The sequence below is a fragment of the Nematostella vectensis genome, chromosome 8 (assembly GCF_932526225.1).
Source record: "Nematostella vectensis chromosome 8, jaNemVect1.1, whole genome shotgun sequence".
In the NCBI taxonomy this organism is placed as follows: domain Eukaryota; kingdom Metazoa; phylum Cnidaria; class Anthozoa; order Actiniaria; family Edwardsiidae; genus Nematostella; species Nematostella vectensis.
In genome coordinates, this window is record NC_064041.1 from 9,007,503 (window position 1) to 9,024,696 (window position 17,194).

General features: G+C 41.6%; 2 protein-coding genes across 2 annotated transcripts; one reads left to right on the top strand and one right to left on the bottom strand.

Annotated features, from left to right (window-relative positions):
• Nucleotides 1-238: 238 nt before the first annotated feature.
• On the bottom strand, nucleotides 239-5,356 carry LOC5519339 (E3 ubiquitin-protein ligase TRIM71). The gene is made up of 4 exons (XM_001639229.3): nucleotides 4,604-5,356; nucleotides 3,857-4,172; nucleotides 2,763-3,296; nucleotides 239-2,153 (listed from the first exon to the last, which is right to left on the bottom strand). The coding sequence occupies exons 1-4, from the start codon at nucleotides 5,275-5,277 to the stop codon at nucleotides 1,467-1,469; spliced, it is 2,211 nt and encodes a 736-aa protein (XP_001639279.2). The 5' UTR covers nucleotides 5,278-5,356; the 3' UTR covers nucleotides 239-1,466.
• Nucleotides 5,357-6,138: 782 nt separating this feature from the next.
• LOC5519372 (general transcription factor 3C polypeptide 5) lies at nucleotides 6,139-13,870 on the top strand. The gene is made up of 8 exons (XM_032364206.2): nucleotides 6,139-6,340; nucleotides 6,604-6,800; nucleotides 7,475-7,693; nucleotides 9,356-9,446; nucleotides 9,980-10,218; nucleotides 10,828-10,954; nucleotides 12,964-13,125; nucleotides 13,422-13,870. The coding sequence occupies exons 1-8, from the start codon at nucleotides 6,179-6,181 to the stop codon at nucleotides 13,779-13,781; spliced, it is 1,557 nt and encodes a 518-aa protein (XP_032220097.2). The 5' UTR covers nucleotides 6,139-6,178; the 3' UTR covers nucleotides 13,782-13,870.
• The last annotated feature ends 3,324 nt before the right edge of the window (nucleotides 13,871-17,194 follow it).

Here is a 17,194-nt window from a genome sequence, read left to right on the forward strand (position 1 = left end):
TCACTAGAAGCGTACAACTGTGATATAGGTACCATGAGTGAGCCCATCACTAGAAGCGTACAACTGTGATATAGGTACCATGAGTGAGCCCATAACTAGGAGCATACAACTGTGATATAGGTACTATGAGTGAGCACATCAGTAGGAGCGTTCAACTGTGATATAGGTACTATGAGTGAGCCCATCAATAGGAGCGTACAACACATTACGCTAGAACACAAGAGCAATGAAAGAAAAATCGGTATTTTGACGTTCTTTATTGCGTAAGGTAAGCTGTCACACTGCCGTTAAGTTAATAAACAAAAAAATAAATATTTTGTGGTTATCGGTTATCCAAAGCACTGCGGAAAGAAGCCTTCTTTTATATCATATATAGTTTAATATAATGGCGATTACATATGCACTATGAACGTTTTTAAACACTTTTTTATCGTACAAATTTATCGTAAATATTTAACGTAAGAAATTTATATCATTAGATCTTAGCAAGCATAACTATTTCGTAGAGGGAACTGGCTCCTTCACTAGAATTCTTTCTCAAAGCAGTTTTTTTGAAAACACCGAGTAGATGTCCGAACAATTTTGGTTTTCGGTTATCCAAAATACTGCGGAAAGAAGCCTTATTTTATATCAGATATAGTTCAGGGGCGTAATTAGGGGGGTGGCCTAGGGGGCCCGGTCCCACCCCTCTTTCAGCAGACAAAAATACAGTAAAGTATGAGACATTAAATAAAATACAGGAAAAAAAGGCCTTGAAAGTCCCTTTTAGGCCCCCTCCTTTTAAAATCCTGGCAACGCCGCTATAATTTAATATAATGGCGATTACACTATGGACGTTTTTAAACATTTTTTATAGTAATGAAAATATTTAACGTAAGAAATTTATATCATTAGATTTTAGAAAGCATAACTATTTCGTAGAGGGAACTGGCTCCTACACTAATATTCCTTCTCAAAGCGCCTTTTGATAACATCGAGAAGATGTCCGAACAACTGTGGGTCGTCCGGTTTTCAAGACCCGGTCAAGGGCATAGCTCGTTCGTTTGGCAGCAATCCTAGATACTGCAGGTCCGGTCTCATCCGGTCATCAGGTCATGCCCTGCCCACTTATTTCCGCTTATCAACCTTTACCAGTATCACGCAACGGCAAAGCCATAAGCGAAGGTCCTAAATAGCCTGCTTTTCCTGTCCGATGGCTGTTTTATAAACAGTACTCGCTTTCTATCGTCGTCAGTAACTATTATCTTGTCTGAACAGTAGCGTATATTCTTTAGCCCTAGACGCTAAAAGATTTTGCCCGTTACTGCCGACGTTTTTCCGTTCTGTCAGGTCCAATGGTTGTTTTATAAACAGTACCCGCTTCCTATCGTCGTCACTACCTAGTACGCTGTCTGAACAGTAAAGTATATTCTATAGCCCCAAACACTAAAAACTTTTGCCCGCCCCTGTCCGACGTTTGCCTGATACTACGATTGCTCTACAAACAACACTCGCTTTTTTTCGTCATCCGTCACCAGAATCTTGCCATCGCGTAAGACGGTCGCGTATATCGGTAGGCCTAAGTACTGTGTCGTATGTCCAATAAGCCGACCCTCACGCGTGAACTTGAGCAAACGATGGTTATTCCTGTCACACACTATCAAATTCCCAACAGAGTCAAACGCAATGCCTCTCGGGTAACTAAACTCGCCCTCCTTATTCCCCTCTCGACCAATCACAGCGCGCCGGGTGACCACGTCATCCTGCTCATCGAAAACGTGTATCACGTGATTACGGAAGTCGGACACGTAAAAGGCGTTGTCATGGTAACGAGTATGGACCGGATACATAACCTCTCCGTGCACCTCTAAATCAAACTGGAACAAGTACTCCCCCTCTGATGTGAACACCTGTACCCTGTTATTCAAATAATCGCTAATAATTATCCGTCCATTATCATCTACATCTACACCTAATGGATTCTTAAACTCTCCATCCCCGTTGCCTTGGTGACCAAAGGATTTCAGGCACCGTCCGGTGTTGGTGTCGAATAACTGGATTCGGTGGTTGTACTCGTCCGCCGTCACGATGACGTCATCGTTCAGGAATGCTACTCCGTGGGGGTTGCCCAGTTGGCCCTCACCACGTCCTTGGCTCCCGATAGACATGAGGACCTGCCAAGAAATCAAGGTGAGTGGTATGACTCTCGTCAACGGGGTACGCGGGGTGTGTGTGTGTGTGTGGGGGGGGGGGGGGTGGGTGGGCGGGGGGGTATGTTCGTTTTAATGGATATTTGAAATAGAGACTTTGATAAAGTTCGCTATAAGAGGTTGTCCGCTAAGTGGAGGTCTCTTATATGGAGTTTATACGCTTTGTGGGGTTCTGTTATATGGATTTTACCTACTTAATGGAGGTCTGTTATATGGAGTTTATACGCTTTGTGGGGTTCTGTTATATGGATTTTATCTACTTAATTGAGGTCTGTTATATGGAGGGCGTCCCCTAAAAGGGACGCGTTTTTTTTTTTACTTGTGTTGTGAATGCGATTGAGAACCTAAGAGAGGGAGGGGGTGGAAGAAAAAGGTTGACAGAGCTCAAAATTCCATGCCCAAAAGATAACAAGGATAGAACCTTGTCACCAAAACGATGCCCGCATTCCATGCCCCCCAAAATACATGTTAAAGTTCCCAACCCCTAAATACTTCATCCAAATCAAGACCTCACCACAGATCGTGTAACACCCTCCTCCCCCTCCTCCTGCATGGTTAAAAAGCAAATAATACCTTTCCAGTCATGTTGAAGATCACGATATAGTGAAAGTGACAGTCTGTCACTGCAAGCTTCGTGTTGCTCCGATTCACCGCTATACCCCAAGGCTTCTCCAGCGGGTCACGTGATCCCTTTGTCTTCATCTCCCTTGTATAACGCATGCGCTGTGGCTTGATGCAGATCTCCATCGGGCTGTTACTAATGTGTCGACCATTGATTTTCACTTCCGTCTTATATTTACCAGGAACCTTTGGAGTGAATATCGCTTGATATTTATCGCCAATTTTATCAGTGGTTTTTATCTCCATGACGTCATCTTTAGGTTCTACCGTTATTTCTATGACGTCATCTGGGTCGGTGTTTGGGTCGCCGTCTACGGTCTTTGTATGGACGGTAAGCTTGACGGTTGACATGGTATCGGAGCAGCCTTCTGTAGTGACGGAGCTTCTGGTAGGGTCTGATGGTTTGGTTTCGCGTAAAGATCCTAGGCCTAGCTCTCTTAGCACGGAGACGGCATCACTTGGTACGAATTTCTTTCTGTGCTCGACCTGTACGAAGCGATATAGAAATAATACCAGTCTGTCACTTTGTTTTATTATAAATTTTATGCTTGGCGTTTGGCAATGCTTATAAAGACAATAAGTGATTACGATGATAGTATTGATAGTGATAGTGATTACAAATATGATGCTGATGACAATGATTTTGTAATCATAATGCTGATGATGATAACGATGGTCTAGAGCTAGGTATAGCAATTATGAGGATTATTGTTAAACGTATTGTTACCGAGATAATGATGAAATACTTTAATAACATTGACTGTGAGTGATATTGATTATGGTAATGGTATTATAGTCGAAAGGTGATAATGGTGGTAATATTGATGATGACGATAATAATGATGATAACATGATGATGATGACGATAATAATGATGATGATGATGATGATGACGATGACAATAATCATAATAGGATGATGATTACAACAATGATGATGATTTTGATGATAATAAGACGATGACGATGATGATGGTGTTGATTATGATGATGACGATAACAGTTATGCACACGCGGTTATTATGACAAGATGCTGTTGCCCCTCACCTGTGCAAACCCAGTATCTGAAGTGATCAGTTCCTCGCACCGTGTCTGTACCGTCTTATTATTACTCATGATGAGGTACGCCGAGCCATAATCAACAAGTCTGGCGATGTACTCGCTAGCACTTCTGGTCTGATGGAGGAGTGACTCCTGCTCATCGCGTTTTGTGCCCACCATCGATACCTCTCTGTCAAGCTGACAAACCAGCTCTCTGTTGCTCTGCTCGATGAACTCTATTAGTCTCTCGGCCGCTTGGCGAACTTTGATTTTTGTATCCTCGGCGGATGTCTTCATGGTGCAAGACATCTCTTCTAGGTATCTAGTAGAGGCGAGATAACATTTCGTGAAAGTTCTCATTTTTGTAACAGCATCAACGAAACAATACATGATCAGCAATCTATCCCCAGTCTTCGTATTTTTCATTCCTAGCTAACGACTTTTCACATTATATAATTTCTGCGCATGCATTTTTCTTCAAAGACAGCTTACCTTGGGACACAGAATGCATATTTCTTTAGGCAAAAAATAAGTGATTATTTATAGATGCGATCACGAGATTTGACTATGATCAAAGCGCGCAAACTCTATACTGACATACCCTTCACGCTGGCGTATAGCTTTTGACAACGGCGCTTGTATAAATGCGGCCCCCCTCCCTACTTCCCTTTTGACTACCCCTGTCTGGGATGAATGGCAATTAATGCCTCTGTTACCCATGATATTCACCAGTGGTTTTATAAGCCTTTTTACCTCATATTTTTAAGTTGCTCTGCCTCTTTCACCTTGAGTTTTTGTAACAAACTTTGTAACACATTCCTCTGCATTTGCGCACGAAGTTCGATGTTTATGATGTCATGAAGACCTTGGTGCTCTTCCAGAATGCACAACTGGCACGCACACTCGCCACAAGTATTACAATAAAACTTCACAAACTCCTCCATATGTGAAGCCTTCTCACATGGCGTCTCGCGGTTCAAGAAAAGTTTGTAGTCTTCTGATGTAAGTTCTTTAAGATTAGCGGTCCTGTGTCCATCCGTGAAGGAGTCGTGTGCCTCAGAGCACACATCACAGAGATGCCTTGCGCACTCAAAGCAGTGAGCCACGGCTGGATTTCCCCGCTTGCAAGGGCATTTTGCAGCCTGGTTATCATCGCTTGCACTCGCCAGAGACAAAACTTCAAGTATCCTTGAATGAAAGCCACTGCATTCCAGTGACCCAAAATCAGAACGCTGTGGCAAATCGATTCTGGTCTTGCACGAAGGACAGCTAAAGGTCTCTCCATCTCCCTTAAACTCTGCGCTCTTCTCAGTTAAACATTCGTTACAGAATGTGTGGAAGCACTTGAGGATCTTTGGCTCACTTGGAGTTTTGTGGCAGAGCGAGCACTCCGCCTCCTGTCTTAGACTATCAAGAATGCTTGCCATTTGGAGCGGAGAGCGCTCTCGCCTTGAAGAGGGAGACGGATTACCGCGTATTAGAAGAATTGTATAAAGTTTGCTTGTAGGGCCTATTTGAAAGACGCAGTTGCCTTTTGCCGGTGTATCACTTGCGCGGCGTCGCGTCGTGGTTACACAAGTCATCCATTTTTTATCAAACTGTGGTTTTCCCGTTAAGTGCGCTAAAAATGTTCTATGCAGAATAAAATTGCGAGCACAAACTATTATATGCCTCTTCATTATTTTTGTTATCAGCCTAGTTCAGTTTGGATCATTTAAAACTTTACACATGTTTATCCGCATGACTTCTCAAGACGATGTTTTGACAAATCTTTAAATTTATAAATCAAAACATCCTGTACTCTGCATTCTCAATCAGACTTGTACACTTATATAAAGTGCCCTTATAAATATATCAACGTGTTATGTGACAATATTGGAATAAAAATAGCTTGATATGTATCCCATTTTTGTGGAAAAATTACCTAGTGCAACATATTTCTTGTTTTGCGGTAACTATCACGCACCAGTGTTACCAAAGAAAAAAAAGCGACATTACCCCCTAACAGGAACGTTCAACAGGTGGCCAGCGGTCTTATTCAAAATATAAATATCAAGAACAGTCAGTTTGATTTTAACCTTTTTAAAATATCGTGCGTTTCCCTATCTAACTAACTTTCCAAATCACGTAAAGAAATGACATGTTGGGCACTAACAGAGTAATAATTAAAAGAAAATAATATGCCAACACGATATTATACACACCAGACCAAAATGCACACCAGCCTGGGTTACCTGTGCTTCTTACGGTGACGACATAGACATCCGTCCGCGCAAATGTATGGTATTGGTCACCCTATGGTAGGTCAGCGGTTTGCCGATTTCCAAAATGGCGGACGGCGAGGAGGAAAAAATGGCGGCAGATTTGAGTGATAGTGTCGAAGCTAATTGTCGAGTGGTGTACAACACATCACGGATTATTGGTGTAGAGTTCCCTGGAGTTGTACGGAACACCGATAAAATGCTACAAGCACTAGGAGGAGAGGCGGAGGTAAGATAAAATGTTTGCCAAAGTTAAGTTTAACCCAGACTTTATTCTGCGATTACTCTTTCGCTGTAAAATTTCTTAAGTTATATATGCATCTGTTGGTAAATACCTGTATGAGAAGCTTTAAATGGATACTGATACCCTGGTACGTGAAATAAAAGATGCAAGTGTTTGTGAGATAAGGCAGTATTAAAGCAAAAAATAACAATGTGTTAAAGAACGTTTTTCTAATGTTTATAATTATTTTGCCTTTCCTTTTTTTTGAGGTTGCAAGGGCTGTCTTGGATCCCCATCAAAGAATAAAAGTGAATTTCCGTCCTGCCGATATAAATTCCAAGTGTCTCTATGGCGACCGGCATGCGACCCCTAATCTTCTTTTAAGTGTTAAACGGCGACAGAGTAAGGACAACAAAGGTTATGAGTATAAACAAGAGGTCCTTGGTGTAGTAGATACAACATTTAAGTAAGTACGGTGTTTTTTTAAATTATTATTAATCTTATATTTGCTTTTACAGTAACATTTAAAAACATGCTTTATCCTTTGTGAAAAGTTTTAACACAAAACTGTGAAAGAAGCCAATGTTTCAGGAGAAATCTGTTTTTTTTTAAAATACTACAGCTGTGACAGCCCTCAAAATATGAGTGTGCGGGCACAAAACAAAAACATTAAGAAATGACGTGGGGCATAGCCACGTCCCTACTGGTCATTTCCTTATAAACTTTAAAAAATAATGGAGTGCATGTACCCCAGTGCCCCACCCCCTGCTACTTAACAGACCATAGTCTTTCAACACCAGGTAGTGGTGTTGAAAAGAGGCCATCCTAAACTTGATCCTCATGGTTTTACCTGAGTACATGAAATTATTATTAAATTTTGACTCTTTATTTTAAAATGCACAAAACACCAAAACTTATACAATCATACAACGTTTTCCAGGATCCTTTGCTTTTAAATGTAAATGAAAATATACAAAAATGCGGCCTATATTTTAAATAGATTAGCAACAAATAGGTGGCGGGCCTCTTATCGCAAATGGTCCAGGAACACTTCTGAAGCCTGTCTTGGAAACATCAAAAGTCATTTTAATACTGTCAACAAAAATTAATTTTTGAGGTTTTCCACACTATTTCTTTCAGGTTTGATAATTTGGTAGATTTCCAGTATGTGTCACATGAAATGAAAGATCCTTTGGACCAAGTGCGAGGGATAGAAATACTCAATGAAGAGCAACCACTCCTTGTACTTCCACCAGTATTCTCACGCATAGAAAAACCAGTACCTTACAATTTCAAGCCTAACATCTTGGCGGGCTGGCAGCCGGCATCGAGCCAAGCTACCACAGATGAGCAGGAGGGGTCAGTACAAGTGATGTTGGCTGGGGGGGCTGTGGGGAGGCTGGGGGTGTGGGGACTGGGGGACACACACTATGCTGATTTTTTTGTATTAAAAAAACTCTTTTTCTCCTTCGCTGATTACCAAGGATCTTGAACTGCTTCATTTATTACAACATTTTTTGTTATAAGTTGCACGCTTGCACCTTTTTCCTTTTATCTGATTGCTAGTCGATAGCTTCAAGGAGAGCCTTGAAGAATACAGTGATGACTAAACTATTGCAACATTTTCTGCGGCAAAATCATGGCACCACAGGACCTGTCTAAGGGTCTGTATACGAGTGAGAGTATAAATTAAAACTATTTCTCTCAAATAATCATCAGTTGGTGGCAATTTCCATTATGGTGGTGGGCTAGAAGTTCCATTGCAGATGTGTTATTACACCTAACAAATAACCAATAAAACTAACAGTATCTTTAAGGTGGGACTAAAGGCAAACTAAGCAAAAAGCTTTTGTCGTATTTTATACGACAAGAACTTGAATTACTAGTTGTGCAATAATGTACCACACGCTGGGTTAGCGCATTTCTAGTTGATCACCAACAAATTGAAGATAAATGGTCAACCCAGATAACTGGCGCCCCTTTTGTTAGCGGTACTCATTAATAGACTTGCTGATGAGTGGAGCACCAGGCTTAAATACGTGGACGACGCTACAGTTATTGAATTCATACCCCGCAATTCCCCAAGCTACCTGCCAATTGTCATCTTCGGCATCAGTCACTACGCAACACAACAAAACATGCAACCTCACCCAAAATAATGTAAAAAAATGCATAATCAGTCAACGGTTTTAAGCCCCCTCTCAATTGGCAGTTATGTTATAGAGCGGGTTTCAAACTATAAGCTATTAGGTGTTTCCATCTCGGATGATCTGTCATGGAATTTACATTGTGAAACCATATTCAAGAAAGCAATGAATCATATCTACCTTCGGGTGCTGAAGAAGAGTGGTCTTGCCCCCAAAGACCTAATCACAGTTTACGCACCACTCTTGAGTACGCCTCCTCAGCATGGGCTGCGCTGCCAAATTACCTCAGTGACCTGCTTGAGTCTGCACAGAGGAAGGCCATGCGCATTATCCTCCCTGGTGTTGCCTACGAGGATGCCCTACTCCGTACGAATCTCGAACCAGTGCTCTCGAAGAGAGGTGGCATGCCAGAACTTTGTTCATAGCTGTAAAGCCAGAGGTCTTCTGTCTGGGATCTTCAAGAAGCCGATAGTGACAGGTCACAATTACAAGCTTAGATCGGGTTCACAGTCGTGCCATGCCTCCCTGTGCAGAACCAATAGGTTTAACAAATTTATTAAAGTATCAATGAATATTGTGTTGTTATTATTAGTAGTTGCTATTTGTTGCTGACAACCTGTAATTCAGTTACGACTGCAATTGGTTATTAAAAACGATTGATTATTTGATACTATAAAGAGACATGCCAACTCACTACCACCAATGGTTGACTAACCACTGACGGCAACTCAGCCAACAGTGGTGGCAAATTCGTTGGTGATGTGTTGACTTGAAATCATTAATGGTGGAAGTGGAAATGCATAGTGGATGATGGCTGGCATATTTTTATACCTAACTGTGTGCTGTTATTGATTATTGTGTTTTGTAAATGTAGCTCGAAGATGGCACAGGGTAGGAACAGAAATACATATGCCATGGCAGTTACTTTTGAGCACCCCAGTGTACCAGTATCCCCTCACCCAAAGGTACAGTAGCTCTGGTGTGAATGTATGGTATAACTTCTTGTAAAAAAGGTTTTAATAATAGTAATAATAATAATAATAATAATAATAATAATAATAACAATAACATTTACAAAACAATAACAATAATTGTAATCTTATAATTCAGCAGCTTATATTATATCATCTCAAAAAACCCTAAAATTTAGGTTGAATATGCAGTAGGTTGGTAAAACTGATAAATGTGGTAACCTCAAAAGTTCTTAGGGACAACTCAGGTTTATTGAATGCTTCTTTCTATTATAATGAATGAAACAGATTATGTTGTTTTACTTTTTTTTTATTTTCCTAAGTACAAAGATACAGGTTATTACTATACTGTACATCGCATAATGTAGTAAACCTAATTCACTAATTTCTAAATTCCTATAAAGAACCTTCTTTATTATGTGGATTATCATAAAAAAGAGTCTGTCATGACTAAGTAGGTTTTACTACAAGCATGTAAACTTATGTCATAACTAAAATTCTCAACAACTGTGTGACTATTTCTTCAGGCTTTGGAATCACTCTCTGCAATTCCTGACAACAAGCTAGAGGAGATCAAGCGCTTGTTTAATAATCGGCCCATCTGGTCCCGTACTGCCCTTGCCCATCACTTGTCGAGCTTCAAGGTGACCCAGCATTGGACAAAGCAGCTTCTGGCTTGTGTCGCATACTACTACATTAATGGACCTTGGAGGACCTTGTGGGTCAAGTTCGGCTACAACCCGGCCAAAGACCCAAGCGCAAAGATGTGAGTGTCAGCTTTAAGCTATACTCTGTTTTGTCCTTAACCTTCCCATTTGCTTTGGTTGTCTGATAATGTTTGTACCTGGAGACCCCTCTACCCCTTTATTATAAGGAATACCCTCTTGAAAGGCAGACCCCTTTCCCTCTCTTGTAAGACAGACCCCTTTCCCTATTGTAAGACAGACCCCTTCCCCCCTCTTGTAAGACAGACCCCTTTTTCCCCCTCTTGTAAGGCAGATCCCTTTCCCTCTCTTGTAAGACAGACCCCTTTTTCTCTCTCTTGTAAGACAGACCCCTTTTTCTCCCTCTTGTAAGACAGACCCCTTTTTCTCCCTCTTGTAAGACAGACCTGTTTTCCCCCTTTTCCTTCTCAGTACAAACAAAAAGAGTTGGGTCAGGGGGGGGGGATGCGCAGTCATAGGTATCATTATATTTGAAGATTCCTTAATAAGAAATTACCCACTATTTGGCCGCCAAGGGGGGTGCGTGTGAACCCTGTGCACCCCCTGTGTTCGCGCCTGGAGTTGTATTATTTTTCAATCTCCAACAGACCTAGTCTTCATCCCTTGATTGACTTGATTTTCTTATCATCCCCCCTCCCATCCCCTTCTAGATATCAAGTTCTTGATTATCGCATTGGTGCCCGAAAAGAGGGTCGGGATCTACCCATTCCATGGAAAAGAAACCCATTTCTTAAACTGCAAAGCAAGAGGAAGCCGCTACGACAACCTCAACACAAGGTACGATTATAAACATTATCCCCCCCCCCTACCTTTTCACGACTAACCACACCCTAGATATCCCTACTACGAATTGCCTTATGTTACTTTACTAAGGTGACGGTCAATGTTTTAAAATGTATAAAGTAGTATATGACGAGTGCTTAACAGTTTTTTTTTTCAATAAGAAGTTTTTGTCGTCCCAAAGCAACAGTACGTAGTTAAAATTTGCATACGGCAACTTTGAAATAAAATAGCTTTTCAATGAAACATGGTGCACCGTGATGATTCGAATAATCGCCCGGGTATTTAATTTCTCAGGTCTTTGGAGGGGTGGGGAGGGGGGGCGTTTATTACATTTAGACGGAATATACCAGATTCTGAATCAATTAAGAACAAAACTTTATTTGCGATTAACTGAAACGACAGTACTTTCATCGAGGAAATTTCAATGTTTCTAAATCGTTGACAATATCATTGTAATGTGAAGATTTCAATGCGAGCTAAATAAAATAAAGATTTACACCATTCAAGTGGTTCTTTTGTTGGGATGTTTTTTTGTGGGGAGGGAGCGCTTATTCCACAATTCGAGGTCGAAAGGGGGCGCTAATTGGGGACGGGGCGCTTATTCCACAATTCGAGGTCGAAAGGGGGCGCTAATTGGGGACGGGGCGCTTATTCCACAATTCGAGGTCGAAGGGGGGCGCTAATTGGGGACGGGGCGCTTATTCCACAATTCGAGGTCGAAGGGGGGCGCTAATTGGGGACGGGGCGCTTATTCCACAATTCGAGGTCGAATGGGGGCGCTAATTGGGGACGGGGCGCTTATTCCACAATTCGAGGTCGAAGGGGGGCGCTCATTAAAGGAGGGCGCTTATTCGAATCATTACGGTAGTAAAATAAGACACCTTTTTGAAGATCGATATGGGCTGGTGGAAGAGGTATTGCGTTTCTCGCAGATGGTGGTCGCTCATTTTTCCGCCTAAAGACAATAGTATGGTTTTGTTTTTGAGGCCCGAACATAGAGTAATGCGTGGATGGGAGGCTGTCCTCTTGGATGCCTTTGGCCAGCCTTTGTATTTCTCTCGGTACGCCGTCTGATTCAAATCATTACATCTTGCGGGGTTGTAGAAGGGGGTGGGGCACCCCCATATTTTCCAAAGTTATAAGGAAATGACCAGTAGGAGCGTGGCTGTGCCCCCAATATTTTCTCAATGTTTCTGTATTGTGCCCCTCCAATATTTCGAGGCCTGCTACGGCACTGGCTTGAGGAAATAGAGACAAAGAAAATCAATTTAGTTTAGGAACGCCATCAGCCAAGTCGCTAGCGTTCTGACTGGTTTTGTTAGTGGTTTGAACTCATAGTTAATACTCTAGGCCCCATGCTTTCTTTACCCAAGTTTTTGGTTAAAAGCGGGTATTCGTGCCATGGCACTTGGGGATAGGGGGACATAAAAGGGGGATAATGGTTGTGATACGGGTAGAGGTAGGTGGCAGGGGTGAGGGCGGGAAATTGTGGGGATAATGCTACAGTGAGTGGAGTTTGACTGTAAGGAGTGTACAGGATAGTGATGCAGTTGTTCTTACCATGGCGTATACGGTGAATGGGAAGATTAAGAAGGAGTTATTAGGTAGGGGAGGTATAGACCGGAAAACGAAAAGGCTGATAAGGGGTAAGGTGGACATGCTGGTGGAGAAAGAAGTGAGTTAAAATATAATAAAAACAACAAAAGTTAAAAAGCATGCACCTAAATGTATAATAAATGACGGTAAATAAGGAATACAATATTTCATAGAGCTCTTTGAAAGGTTAAGCAGCCTCACGTGTGTTCTAGTACAGGGTTTATCATCAGGAGGTAAGACCAAGTACTAGTCAAATGCAAAGAGGAGAATGGAAACTGGGAGCAGAGGGATGTTAAGGGGAGAAGGAAAGATGGAGATGCCTCTAAGGAAAAAGTTCGCATTTGAGACCAGTATGAAAGTCACAGACTTAGCTCGGACTACGTTTAACCAGAGCGATATGTTCACAGAGTGAGATAGGCCCAGCGTCGTCTGCTTCCCAGGACCTTCCTTCAGATGTCCCATACGTCTTCTCTGCCAACAAGCTGCCGACACAGAAACAGATGTTCTACCAGCTTTGCGACCTTCACGTGTCTGAGATACAAGCTCTAGTCTCCGCCAATGATGGACAGGTAAGTTGCCATGGCAGCCATAGAACCTACCTTACCTTATGACTTAAAGCCGCATTGTCACCAGTTTAATTCTGGAGGTCCGACGGAAACCTCAACCGTTAAAAGACAAAAGAATCTATTAGAATTCGAGATATTTAACAGGCCATCCGCTCTAAATTACCAATCACATCCTCAAAACAACTTCCAATAGACACACTGCTTCCAATATTTTGAAATATTTTTCGCGACCGGAAGTAAACTGGTGACAATGCGGCTTTAATGAGATTTTCTTTAATATATCAACTCCATCTTCACAGGAGACCGAGTGTTTAGAGCGTGAGGGCTGGTGTCTTCCGGGCACGCTAGATAAAATCCGAGACATACTCGTCGAGAAGACAGTCCAGATTGCCGCACAATCCACCGACGACGATTCGAGTTCAATGGCCGAGGACCAGGCCAGCCCGTGGGGGAAGGACACGGGCCAGGCTAGCCCCTGGGAGGGAACAGAGAGTAATCCGTGGGGGGAAGGGCAGGGAGAATTGTGGGGAGGTAACACCGAGGTGAAAAGCTTCTTCGAGATGCTGGAGGGTGATGACGATGTTGACGCGTACGAGATATTCGGTGACGAGGACGGGGATAATGGAGATGAAAATGATGACGATAATGGCAATATTTGATGATTATGATGTTGGAGGTGATGATGATGATAATAATGGTGGAAGTGATGATGATGATGATGATGATGATGATGATGATGATGATGATGATGATGATGATGATGATGATGATGATGATGATGATGATGATGATGATGATGATGATGATGATAATGGTGGAGGTGATGATGCTGATGATAATGGTTGGGGGATGCTGATGATAATGGTGGAGGTGATGGTGATAATGATAATGGTGCAGGTGATGATGATTTTAACGGTGGAGATGATGATGATGATAATGGTGGAGGTGATGATGCTGATGATAATGGTTGGGGGATGATGATGATAATGGTGGAGGTGATGATGATAATGATAATGGTTGAGGTGATGATGATTTTAACGGTGGAGATGATGATGATTGTTATGATGATAATAATGGAGAAGGTGATGATGGTGGTTATAATATTGATGGTAGAGGGTGTTGATTATGGTGGTGTTGATATGATTGTGATGAAGATGGTGGTTGAGGGTGGTGATGATCGTGGTTATGATGATGATGATATACTGATAGTTCTGGTAGTGTTGGTGCTGGTGACGATGGTGATGGTTCTGGTGGTGGTGGTGGCTGGTGATAGTTCTTATAATAATAAAGATGGCAATAAAAACGACCGCAGCGATGGTGATTATAAAGACGTCTCGAAGCGCTTGAATTTATTCTCCTTAGAGCCTACCGTATGTAGACTATAATTATATTGACGACGATGGTGGCGATTAAGACGATTATTATGATAATTATAATTGTCAATTTTATGGTCATACGAATGTATATAAAATCCGTTTGTTATTTTGTAAATAGATAGGTAATAAATATACCCTGAGTTTTGAAGTTTGCGTGGTCATTTGCATTTTTTGTGAATTGGTAAGGACTGACGAGAGTCGGTTGTCGTCAAAGGCCGCGCAAACGAGGGGGGGGGGGGGGGTGTTATTAAGCTCAAAAAAGCTTAAAAACACCCCGAGGCGATTGCGTCGGTGTAACTGCCATATTCTAGAAGCTTTGCCCAGGGATGGGCAAGGGAGTGGAACAGGGGGACTGCACCACACAGGGTCGGACCCAGGATTTCAAAATAGGGGGTAGATAATGGCCGGATAGGCGGCCTGTAACCGATCCAGTGGTTCTTGGTACGTCACATAGATCTTACAATACTTTACTCTAAATTGAATTTGTCGCGTCTGCAAAGTCAAGCATGCGATGGAACATGAACAGTACCTTCTCCGTAGTTTCTTCAAACAAAGTGAATTTTTTTTGGCTCAAAAAGGGGGGTTGATATCCACCCAATCCACCTCCCCTTATCCGCCCCTGCCGCAAGAAGGCGGTTTTCTCTACTGGATAATTGCTAAATTTATACTTCGAGCATATGGTATTTGTTATCATTTTTTTTTTAAATTACTTAAATATCATATTGTTATTTTAATTTTACTTGTTTATTTCAATCATTTTTTTATCATATTTTTCAAATATAATACAAGAATAAAAAAAAAAAAATGCTTCCCGCGTTGGTTCAACGCTAATCTAGGCGGGGAATTCGTAATGAATAGATAAATAAGAGATGAATCTGCCCTTGTTATAATATGTATCATTCATACCTGAAAATATCCATTACTGGATTCTAAAAACAAGAAACTCGCAACAAAGACACTCAAAAACAGGCATCCCTCCATATCTGTAACGTGTATTTTAAGCGGTTTTATTTACGTTCTTAGCAAATTTCGTTGTTTTATGTTCAGTCGTTACTGTAAGACTTGTATGACATTGCTCCCCATAGTTAGGCCATCTATCTCCTTAATAAAAGCTTTTCGTGGGATTTACAGATAAGGTAAAAATTGATGACTATCTATTCTGTCTCATAAATTGCTCATTTTACACTAGCAGACTGTAAATGAGAATCATTAGAAGTTTCTACAAAACGATATTGATTCACTTAGCTAGTATATCGTAGCGTGCTTTTGCTGCTATTTCAATCTCTTGATTTCTTCGAATGGTCTTCAATAAGGTGAGAAATGAGTTTCATTTATTTTTCTTTTCGTTTTTTTTTTCGCGAAATATCTTTTACAAAGGGTACCTTTTTCGTTGATTTATTATCAATTTCGTTGTAGCTTTTCTTCTTATTATTTTTTAATGATCTGATTATTTCGTATTTTGTTCCGCTGGTTTAGTCTTTCTCAAACGAACCCGTTCGTTGCTTTGAAAGACAATGATTTTTAACGGTTGATTTTTACTTATAAGTATTTTTATTTTTAAGTATTTGTCTTCTTGGGCCTATAACACACATTTCTTCCTGCAAATAGTCATGGAATTTAAAGCGCCGTATTTCCATTTTATGTTTTTGTTACTGGAATGTATATAGTTATCGCCCATGTCTTTCTTATATTACATTTTTTGCGTTTTTTTTTTATTTCAATTGTCTTGTAAAACCCCTTCATATAATTTAAATATGGTAATACCTTTTTTAATGCTTCGAGCCTATTTTGTCGAGTCACTAGCCTGCGTGACAAGCGCTCTTTGGAGTTTCGAGCGAACCATATTCCTCGCTCTTCTCTATTCTTGCTGAAACTCCACAGAAACGCTTGCTACGCAGGCTAACGAGTGGCTTGCCTCAAGGAGGACTATAGGGGTCTTACCCCGATGAAAATCGATATTTTTCGGTTTCTTGCCGACGATATTAAACAGATACCTTAGCCTCCTGGCAACCGTCATTCAAATCCTAAAAGACTTTTCAGTCAAAGACTGAAACAGCTGGAACATCGCGCCAATTAAACATAGCCAAATGCAATAAGTTCTTTTCGCGGTTAGAAACACGAAATTGGGAGGCCTGTGGATTTACACCAACGAGAGGCTCAAACGGGGATGTTTTGGCGGAAATGCTATGAAGTGTTAAGTTTTACGAAATTATTGCTTACCCTAGCAGTCTACCCGAACACTACCCTACCTCACACTACAACTCTACCCGAACACTACCTTACCCTAGCACTCTACTCGAACACTACCCTACCTTACCCTAGAACTCTACCCGAACACTACCCTACCTTACCCTAGCACTCTACCTGAACACTACCCTACCTTACCCTAGAACTCTACCCGAACACTACTCTACCTTACCCTAGCAGTCTACCCGAACACTACCCTACCTTACCCTAAAACTCCACCCGAACATCACCCTACCTTACCCTAGAACTCTACCCGAACACTACCCAACCTTACCCTAGAACTCTACCCGAACACTACTCTACCTTACCCTAGAACTCTACCCGAACACTACCCTAGCAGTCTACCCGAACACTACCCTACCTTACCCTAGCACTCTACCCGAACACTACCCTACCTTACCCTAGCAATCTACCGGAACACTACCCTACCTTACCCTAGCAGTCTACCC